The sequence below is a fragment of the Pagrus major genome, chromosome 5, assembly GCF_040436345.1.
Source record: "Pagrus major chromosome 5, Pma_NU_1.0".
Taxonomy (NCBI): Eukaryota; Metazoa; Chordata; class Actinopteri; order Spariformes; family Sparidae; genus Pagrus; species Pagrus major.
Genome location: NC_133219.1, coordinates 9,060,218 through 9,071,261, shown reverse-complemented (window position 1 = coordinate 9,071,261; position 11,044 = coordinate 9,060,218). Strand labels below are relative to the sequence as shown.

The window sequence follows — 11,044 nt, the reverse complement described above, 5'->3', positions numbered from 1 at the left end:
ATGAGTTATTATGTCTCCTGTAATAAGTCAAATATCTAGCTATTTCATTTGTACATATTGAGTCATCATTGCAATAAATGACATCCTTTAATTTGAATGTATGTAATAGAATTAGATGGAGTGTAGAGTCTTTTTCCAAAAATCAGGATACAAGATGCACTTTGCCAAAAACATCTCATCCTCTTGTCTCACTTTGACAGACTTTGTTCTGCAGTGGTCCGTCACATGATAAGCTGTAGCACACTGCCTCTTAGTGGCCCTGAGGAGAACTGTGTGGAATAAATATTTTACCATGAATAATACAGACAGATGTCGCCAGAGTCACAAACATGCCACCAACAGTGTGCAGAAAAAGTGTCAAACACTGTCAATACATTTAATAATACATATGTAATATTTACACACAACAGTAAAAAAGAGCCTCTACAGAATACAGGAAATTAACCTCTTTACCTAAAAATATGCTGTAAACAGTCCTGTCTGTGCATGGATATTATCGAAGCTCTGCCCACTCAGGACAGAAACTTAAAATAGTCCACAAAACATTTCTGGAGCTTCACAGCAAAACAGTGTTGCAGCATTCTCCTAAACAACTGAAGTAGATGGGGACTTTTTTTTACACAAGTATCAGTACTGTGAGATGTTTTTCCAGTCTTACAGTATCGGGAAGATTAAATCTGAGAAATAATCTGCATGTCAACATCAGTGTCTTGTAATCTATATATGAAGCAAATCGAGCTACTTTCTGGATTAAAAAAGTAGTGAAAATGTGAATAAGTTATTAACACATTTGTTGCTGATGATGCTAATTTCTTGCACCATCAGCCACATTTGATCCACAGTGTCACACCTTGCCTGCCTCTTGGTTTATCCTAACCAGCTGTGCTAATCATTGCTTTGCTGCAATGACATTTACATTGAGGGCATTTAGCAGACGCTTTTGTCCAAAGTGATGTATGTATGTATAATTCATACATACATACACGATGGCGGTGGCTGCCATGCAAGGTGCTGACCAGCACATCAGGAGCAGTTTCGGGGTTCAGTATCTTGCCCAAGGACACTAAAAAATGCAGACTAGGTGAATCGAACCAGCGACCGTCCGATAACAAGACGCTGGCTCTACCCGAGCCACAGCCACCGCCGCCGCCACCCCCTAATGATCATGTTTATTTTGATTACGTGGATCACTTAAACGGACACATGTTCACAATCAAATGATATAAAAACATCATCTTCAGTAAACAACAACATATTTACAAAATATAGAATAATTTAAGATTTAAAACATCAAGGAGACAAAATAAAAAGCACAGCGGAAAAATAAATATCATTTTAAATTATGTCCAACAAATATCACAATCTGTTCTTATAAGTCATTGATTTTCTTCACCAAAGTAATTTGTTAGCCTTCATCCTAAAGCGAGAGTCAAAGTGAAAGTGCAATTTTTTAAAGCAGCAAAGTTTCACACATTCTTTTACATGATCAGAAAACAATCCAGCTCAGTATCTTCACATCAGCTCAGTATCTTCACATCTTACTGTACACATGCTGTACAGCCACTGACAGGCCATCAATCAGATCACTATGGTGATGCTTCAAACGTTGAGCCGGTGCTACACGTGGTGTTTTTGGTTGTTTGTTTCAGTCACTGAGAGGCTTAGAGCGGCCTGGAGAGACGCCTCTCCTCCACTGATGGCACTCTGATCTCATGTCGACATAGCGGACAACTGCCGAACTGCTGGATGACTCTGGAGCCGCAGGGGCGACACAGACACTGGTGGCCGCATGGCAGAGTGACTCTGGCCTCTCTTCCCATGCACAACACACAGATATTTGTACTGCCTCTATCTGTGGTCAAAACAGAGAAGTCACAGTTAGAAGATAATCCAACACAAACTGATTCCTCTGATTACAAATGTGCACATCAGATAGTATTTGGTTGGACGGACTCTTTCTTACCTGCTGGGACTTCCATGTCAAGACAGGACATGCAGTCATCACTTTCTCCATCAGTAATCAGGCTGTAGCTGTAGTCAACATCAGGTGAGGTGAGGCCTTCAGGTGCAGGACACGAGTGTCTGGTGTATAAAAGCTCCTTTTTCTCAGAGCCTGCAGGAAAGAGTAGAAGAATTTAATCATTTCATCTTTTATAATCATCATTCCAACAATAACTTGGTAGCGTCAGTGCATGTGAAACGTCCTGCCCAAAAACCAAGGAGATGAAAAACAGGCAGTGCTAAAACAACACATCGCTGCTGTTCACAAGAAAACTAACCAAGGAGGGAGATGGAGCACGTCTGTCCGTAGATGTCTATCATGGCCCACAGCGGCCGGCTCAGATCCACTCCTGTTAGCAGCTTGTGCTGGCTGGTGTTTGTACTTGTGATGTATATGGTGCCTCCATTAGACACCCAGAACTCCAGCTCTGTGCCGGCTCGGCAGCAGGATTCATGCACACGAGCAGCCCAGTGCCCAGGTGTGTCAGTGAGGTTTGGGATGGCCAGGGTGGGCAGAGGCCGAGATCTGGCTGAGGGCGACACGTTGGTGAAGCCCACACGCAGAGCTCCGTGCCAGTTAGACACATCTTTCTCCACCCTCAGACGAATCCTCTCCTGGATCTTCAGCGGGCGGCTGCTGAACACCAGGCCGTTCTTGAACGTGGTGCCCGTCCTCTCTGCCAGTCGACCCCCCCGACTCAGCCTGACCTTGTTTCCCACGGCCTGACAGTGGAACGTCAGAGGGCCGAGGCAGAACAGGTTGCACCTGTGTGTCTCCTCTGACTCAGCAACTGCAACAGAACAAAATCACAACTATGAATATTGATTACATCTGCACAACAATGTGCACGTTTACAGACAACAACAACAACAAGCTGGGAGGTTTTGCCTCTACTTCCTGAATGGAGCATAGTAAACAACCACATCAGCTGAACATTTCTGCAAGACTTGTGCTGAATTTTGACAATAAGAAGTGAATCACTTTTAAAATGATGATGTTTAAATGATTTGAAATCACTGATAACTCATTTTAATAATAAGATCAAGGTGTTGCAAGAGACAACATTTAAAACAATCTAGTCAACACAATTACCACATACATTTCTCCTCAAGGTCACACAGTCTTATTCAAACCGGATGCTAGTTAATCTTTTGCTTTACTACGGTGATAAATTGACTCTAACTGGTCTTTTATAAGAATAACAGCAGATATGATTGTAAAACATAATAATAAAAGTGGTACACCTGTGCTTTCACTTCTGAGCAACAGGTGAAGGTGTGTCAGTCATGCAAAAGATGAATAATTAAAGTGAACAGTACATCCAACTATAATATGTGTTGCAAATAGATAAACTGTGACTCACATTCCATGGCTGCTCTGATATATTTAAGAGAATTTGCAAACCATTTATGGATTATATTAAAGTTCAACTTTAAACTCCCACTTTACTGAATCTAACTCCACATGAAGTTAGTCACACTCATTTATAGTCTTTGATTTTTTTGCAGCCTGTTTCTTTAAAGTCTCTGGATGTGTTTACATGTCTTCTTTTTTCTTTCCTGCTTTTTCTCTTTCACTGTTTTCTTTCTGTATTGCTCTGTGTCCTTTTTAAATGTTCTTTAAAAGCTAATAAAAATACAATGTACAAAACAAAAAGAAAAGTGGCAGTGAATGATGATAACCCACCTGGAGGCCTGCGAACACAAACATTTATCTTCCAGGTTTGACTCTGACACATGTCTTCTGGTTTACCTTAACCAGCTTCACTAAAAATTTGCTTTTCTGCAATGATCACGTTTTGTTTAATTACAGCTGAAAAAAACCTTTATAGCTGTCAACATGTAATAATGAAACTAAAAGTAAATGTTGCACATTTGACGAACCTGCTACATGATACATGCAAATAATAATAATAACAACTACTGTATTTATGTTTAATATAGGGGACAGTACTGTTGTTGATTGATTAACTCATATTTCAATCTTTGTTAAGGCTCCTGCTGCAATGATTATGATCTGTGATCATGCCCATGATCATAATGATCATGGGCATGATCACAGATCATAATCTATCTATACAGATAGATACAGTATCTATCTACTGTGCGCCTATGGTCTGTGCTTCTGTATGACAGATTTAGGATTTCTGCCATGTGCTGGCATGGACGGACACTTTCTTACCTGCTGGGACTTCCATGTCAAGACAGGTCATGCAGTCATCACTGTCTCCATTAGGAATCAGGCTGTAGCTGTAGTCAACATCAGGTGAGGTGAGGTGTTCAGGTGCAAGACACGAGCGTTTGGTGTATAAAAGCTCCTTTTTCACAGAGCCTGCAGGAAAGAGTAGAAATATCATTTTATCTTTTATAATTGTCATTCCAAGGTCAACTTGGCAGCCCATTTTGCCCATATGAGCAACCGCCACTGGTTGAAATATAGAATTATGGAGTAACCGACAACTGCCCTGCTTGGCTGTAGCTACTGTGATGTACCGAATGTAGGCTGTTGGTATGAAGTATGTCACAGGGAGCCCTGTTCACCCCTTCCTTCTGCTATATGCATGTACTGTTTTCAAAAACCTTCATCGCTACATGAAACAGCATCAACCACCTCCAACTGGCTACTTACTCTAACACTAAAAGCCAGCAGCCAGAGGGTTTTTCCGTCCTATACCAGAATGAGAATTGGTGCTGACACAGTGCTGTGGATTAAGGTCTGGCTATGCGAGACAAGGCTGTGATTAGCTACCGTCAGCTAATTAGCTCTGTTTGCCCTTAGCCATGGAGCTAGTATCCCTCGAGTTTGCCTGGACCAAGACCTAGGATCACACGGGAATTCTCCAGGGCCAACAGGGCTCAGCTAAGCTGAGCTCAGCCCAGTGAACACGACTGGACAGCAGACTGGGGATGAATACAGCCTGACCAAAAAAGGTCAGTTTGATGACAGGGGACACAGTATGGAGGCGATTTACAGCGGCTCTGTTCACATCTTCAGGGTGAATTGAGGATTTATTTTGACCAAACCAGAGGTGACCGTGGAAAGACAATCCAAGATGGTTGTGGTGAGTTTTATTTCCTTTATGTCGACTTTGAATAAAGTGTGTTTTACGTTGAGTTAAGAGGACATTTGAGCTCATCTTAGCTCAACACAATTTTCACTCTCGGTAAAAGAGCAAAACTTTCAGGCTGTAAAGTCTCATGCTGGTCACCAGCCTGGTCACACACTGCTGTGGGATGGCAACCCATCCTTCAACCAGCATCTGTCGCAAGTCAGCCAACGTGGTTGTGTTGGTCACTCTGGCATGAAAAGCACGCCCAAGCTGATCCCACAAGTGTTCAATGGGGTTGAGGTCAGGACTGCTGGCAGGCCATTCCATCCTCTCAACTCCCAACTTCTGGAGGTAGTCTCTGAGAAACCCAGCTCTGTGTGTATGGTTCTTCCACAAGCTACTGAGGCTCATGTTTGCTAATTTAATAAATTGTTAAATTGCCAATAAGTCTCGTTTCTTCAGACTTCAATCATCCAATCCACCAAACAACACCAAACAAGGGTCATTAGCAGAATAAGCTGCAGGATAATTTTTCATGGCCGCAACCCACATACTCGGCTCTGCTGCTCATCCCACAAATGCATGTTCCTTATAAATGTCTATTAAATCTATTTAAAAGGGAAATAAACAGGCTTTCCAACGGTATAAGATTTATTGCCAAGAAGCATTGTTACAACAAAGAAATAATCTACCAAACACAAATGTCCTTACTTTTTGTGCTATGTTTAGTTCCATTATACTGTGGAATGCAGACATCTTGAACTTGAAAATTCATGCCAAATCAATCTAGATGGATGACTAGCACGACAGGTAAGCAGAAAATTTTAAATATTTGTTACATTGGTAAAAAAATAAGGGATTTCTCTTCTCCTTTTTTACCCATTAGGAGCAGATGAGGAACCAGACTTTTATCTGAAGTTGCTGAGCCCAAGCAGACCTGCTCAGCAGCTACAAGGTCAGTGAACTTCACCACACCCCTGTGATTCCTGTGAATCACAATGGGAGGTTTCCACAACCAGGAATAACAACATAGTCATGCAAAAAGTAACCCATTATTGTCAAACCTTAAAAATGTCTGAAGAGATAAAACCATTCATCCTCCAGTTCTCATTCATACACAGAACGTCAACTGATGACAAAACTGGCTATGAGTTGATATTCCTCAACACTCATTGGTCATCACATTTCCCTCTTCCATAGAAGGATGCAACCAGGTTTCTCTGAACAGACCCTGACCCACGCTGACCTCCTTCTTCACAGCATGCAGAGCTTCTTGCATTGTGTGAGAGTGTTGACCCATGAACTTCTGCGATCTGTTAGCGCACCGTCAGGAAAGTAAAGATTTGTGGTCGGGGGGAGAATCTTCATCAATAAATCATCTATACAAGAGAGTGACGGCGGAGAATGTGTCGGTAATGAGCAGCGACTGAAGGTCCTGAGACTTAAATAAAACAAATAAAACTGTCACTTGTGAACAGATCGCCATTCATTAGCACAAGTGTTGTACTCTGCTTCTGTGTGCAGGGTGGTGAGTTAATCATTGACTCCATAAGGTGGAAACTACTGCTCACAGTCCAGTGAAGGGATCTAAGTCCTTGCAACATACATGAAGGAAACTGGACAGAATATGAGCTCAATATTTGCTTAAGGCGGTCATTTTGTTTGGGTAAACACTGACCTGCATTACATTTGACCTTAAATACTCTTAGTTACATTGCACAGCTGTTATAGGAACTGTTCATATGTAAACTGAATATTTTCACATGTTGACTAAAGTCTGAAAAATGTGAAAAGAAAATAATGAACTGGACATTTGGACTTTGACTGATAATTTACTTTTATCACATATGAATGAAAATGTCAACATAATAACTTTACATTTTCACGTGTGACTTCGTATGTGATTGGCTCTTCATCACATGTAGATAAGAGATTCAACACGTGGAAACAAACAGATTCAGACCGTCTGATGAAGTGCGCATTTCCTGGATATTAGCTGACACGACAGACAGAAGGTTAAAGTCTTATCACCAGTTTGCACTTACATGATGTTACTGCCATTCAACAAGTTAAACAACACAGTCATAAAACCGGAGGAATGATCGTTTTCTGCCTTAAAAAAGTAGTGAGAGGGTAATTACAAGCACATTTGGTGAATAAATAAAAGGGGCATTTATTTCTACCTCCCTGGCCTGCAAAGGATTTTTCTGTTCCAGTAGCTCTGGAAGTGTTTCACAGTCATTACTCGACACCCTGCAGGACAAGTCCCGCTGATGTTTCTCACATGATCACACATACAGGATTGTAAAGGAGTACTTAAATGTCATACTTACGTAAAAGTAACAATATCATGTTAAAATATTACTTTGTTAAAGTCAAATTAAACCATATGAAGAGTACTTAAGTTAGAGTATCTACTATTAAATGTAATTAAGTCTCAAAGTCAGAGTAAAACACACAAATACAATATTTACATGTACACTATGGGTCAATTACAGGCCTGGCCAATTACCAAATCTGATATTCAACATTTTTCTGGTTACTAGAATCAGTGGGGGGTTTTTTTTGTGTAAAGTGGCAGCAGTGTACAGTACTTACAGGCAGTATGAGTTCAGGCTGAGCAGTGAGGTCTCCTCAGTGCAGACGGACAGAGAGGAAGTGAATGAAAAAGAAGGAGGGAACCAGAGCTGCTCTTCTCTCCCTCTTTCTCTTTCTCTTTCTCAGGCCAACAGGGTGTCTTTTATCAGAATCAGAATCAGAAATCCTTTGTTATCTTTGTTACAGCAGCCAAAGGTCAGAAATATTACAATAAACAATAATACAAATAAAAAATAAACAATATAATAAAATAAAAAGATAAGAAATAGAATAGACATAATATCTACAATATGAACAGTGTAATTATAAACAGTGTGGGCAGTGTATTCATATTTACAAATAATAAATATGGGTATTAAAAATTGTCCAGTTAGTGCAAACCAAAGTGATAATGAGAATGGGATATGTGTAGAGTTTGAGTACACATACGAGGTCTACTGGGAGCAGTGCTGGTTGTACAGTCAGGATCATGTTGAAGAGGTACTCCACAATCCTGCACAGCTGGTCTGCACAGGACCTGAGGAGCCTGGAGCTGATCCCATCTGGACCCGTAGCCTTCTTTGTCTTCATCTTCCTCAGTTCGTTTCTCACCTGGATAGTGGAGAGGGACAGATTGGAGCAGGGGGGCTGAGTGTCGGGTGGAGGAGGTGGGTGGATGTCAGGGGGGGCAGGGGGGGGTGTCTGCAAGCTGAATGCAGTAGAGAGTAGAGAATGGGACAGTAAACAGGGGGGGTAGAAGAGGTTAGGGGCAGCGGAGATGACTGGGCCGGGGAGGGGTGGGTGTCTGGTCAAACCTATTGAAGAATAGGTTCAGGTCGTTCACCCACGTCTGATCCCCGGCAGCCTGACAGTCTGGTTTCCTCTGCCCTGAGATTGTTTTAAGGCTTTTCCAGACTCCACTGATGTTACTCTGCTGCAGCTAGACCTCCATCTTCCTCCTGTAGCTGTTCTTCCCCTCTCGGATCTTCTTCCTCAGCTCCTTCTGCACAGTCTTCAGCTCCTCCTTGTTGCCTGACCTAAAGGCCCTCTTTTTCTCCTTAAGGAGAGCCTTTATGTCAGGATTAATCCAGGGTTTGCTGTTTGAAAAACACCATACAGTCCTGGTGGGTACAGTGTTATCCACACAGAAGTTTATGTAGTCCGTTATGCAGCCTGTTAAACTGTCAATGTCCTCCCCATTAGAAACGCAAAGTTCTTCCCCCCGCAGTTTAGTCCAAACAGTCCCTCAGAGCCTCTTCAGACTCCTCAGTCCATGCCTTAACTGTGAGGTTTCTGCTGGTTGCCTGTTAACCAGGGGCTTGTACACAGGCAGGAGATGCACCAGGTTGTGGTCAGATCTTCCCTGGGGAGGGAAGGGGGATTAGATGTATGCCTCCTTGCTGTTGGCATAAAATAAGTCCAGTGTTTTATTGTCTCTGGTGTGGCAGGTGACTGCGTAAATGTAGACAGGATGGAGGACAGAGAGGCAAGATTGAAATCCCCAGAGATCAGGAAGAGGGCCTGTGGGTTTGTCTGCAGTGAGCTTGTGACTGAGTGAAGAGTATCACAAGCTGCATCAGTGGCACCACCCTCCAGTGTTTTACGTGGAAGGGAGGAGGAGGCGATTTTCATCTCCATCCCAATAAATAGGAGTGACACACATATTATGATAGCATGGTCTGTTCACTGTGTGATGTTGTGTCTGTCCAGTCAGATCAGAAACGAAAGGCAGTCTGGAGCCCTTCCTATGATTTCTATGCTGTTTTGCTCACCTGTCAGTTCATCCTCACTCAGTCTTTCATTCAGAAGAGTTCTTTTAAATTAATTTCTAATGCATGCACACAGTAACAGTTGCTTCCTCATCATGACACATTAGTCAGCAGTCGCCCGCTGGATTCCTGCACTCTGTGTCCAGAAGCGGCTCTCAGCTCCACCATCCAAGATAAATATTTAACAGGTTGGCTGTGAGATCAGCAACCAAAGGTCACGTCTCTCTGTTTCTCTGGAGTCCATCCTCTTGTTAGACAGCAGGGGACGACGACCAGCAGCTCCACAGTGACACCGTGAGTTGGAGGAACCACAGTCCAGAGGAGACGCCAGCTCCAGCACATGTTTAAAGAAACATCAGGTCATGACACTTCAGCTTCACGTCTGAACAAACAGCAGTTGTCATTTTTGTTCCATCTCTGTCTGTAATGTTAGTAAATGGCAGTGATGGAATGTAACTAAGTACATTTACTCAAATACTGTACTTAGGTACATTTTTGAGATACTTATTAACTGAAGTATTTCAATTTCTGCTACTTTTTTATATATTTTTTACTCCACTCCACTTTTGCTTCTACTTGTAATTTTGATACTTAAGTACATTAAATATCAGATACTTTTTTTTACTCAAGTACTATTTCTATGTGTAACTTCCAGTGTCACTAAAGTAACATTTCAACATGATCAAGTATGACTTTTGGGTACTTTTGTAACACTGTGTATTTTCAGTGATGGAATGTAACTAAGTACATTTACTCAAATACTGTACTTAAGTACAATTTTGAGATATTACTAATTTTACTGGAGTATTTCCATTTTCTGCAAATTCATACTTCTACTTCACTACATATCGTAGGCAAATATTGTAGTTTTAATGCCACTACACTTGTTTGATAACTTTAGTTACTAGTTACTTTGCAGATTGCATGCTGTATGTACAGTATATGACTCCCTGCCAAAATAGCGTATTTTGAAATCAATTTATCAGCAATTGTATTAAAAAACATTGAACATATGTAATAGAATTAGATGGTAATTTTACACGTAATTAAAATACTTAAAGTCACTGTTAAAGGCACAACATTTTTTATGAGTGTAGAGTCTTTTTCCAAAAATCAGGGAACAAGATGCACTTTGCCAAAAACATCTCATCCTCTTGTTTCACTTTGGAAGACTTTGTTCTGCAGTGGTCCGTCACATGATAAGCTGTAGCACACTGCCTCTTAGTGGCTCTGAGGAGAACTGTGTGGGATAAATGTTTTACCATGAATAATACAGACAGATGTCACCAGAGTCACAAACATGCCACCATCAGTGTGCAGAAATAGTTTCAAACACATAATCGAAGCATCATTTTTCCCCTATTCAAGTTTAACATTCATGTGTAACTGAGGTTTATCATACACACTGTCAATGCATTTAATAATACATATGTAATATTTATTTATTTACAACAGTGTAAGACATTGTTATAGAGGCTGAAATGAGAAGAAGAAGAAGGAAAAAGAGCATTCTCTTAAACAACTGAAGTAGATGGGGACTTGTTTTAAAATGTAAAAGAAAAAAAAAACTGTGGGGAAAAAAACATTAATTGGCTGCATGCAGCCAGTACAGCATAATCCAAGGGTTCAGGAGCCCGAGATCCCAGA

General features: G+C 41.3%; 1 protein-coding gene across 1 annotated transcript; it reads right to left on the bottom strand.

The window, feature by feature from the left end:
- Positions 1 to 1,618: 1,618 nt before the first annotated feature.
- LOC140996728 (E3 ubiquitin-protein ligase NEURL3-like) lies at positions 1,619 to 4,237 on the bottom strand. Its single transcript, XM_073467205.1, has 4 exons — positions 4,184 to 4,237; positions 2,280 to 2,792; positions 1,964 to 2,113; positions 1,619 to 1,852 (listed from the first exon to the last, which is right to left on the bottom strand). The coding sequence occupies exons 1-4, from the start codon at positions 4,212 to 4,214 to the stop codon at positions 1,662 to 1,664; spliced, it is 885 nt and encodes a 294-aa protein (XP_073323306.1). The 5' UTR covers positions 4,215 to 4,237; the 3' UTR covers positions 1,619 to 1,661.
- Positions 4,238 to 11,044: the final 6,807 nt, after the last annotated feature.

Coding starts and splice junctions, on each gene's coding strand:
- LOC140996728 (XM_073467205.1), bottom strand. CDS start 4,214: ATGACCTGTCTTGACATGGAAGTCCCAGCAG. Junction 2,793..4,183: donor TGACATGGAAGTCCCAGCAG/GTAAGAAAGTGT, acceptor GTTCTGTTGCAG/TTGCTGAGTCAGAGGAGACA. Junction 2,114..2,279: donor GTGCTCCATCTCCCTCCTTG/GTTAGTTTTCTT, acceptor TCTTTCCTGCAG/GCTCTGAGAAAAAGGAGCTT.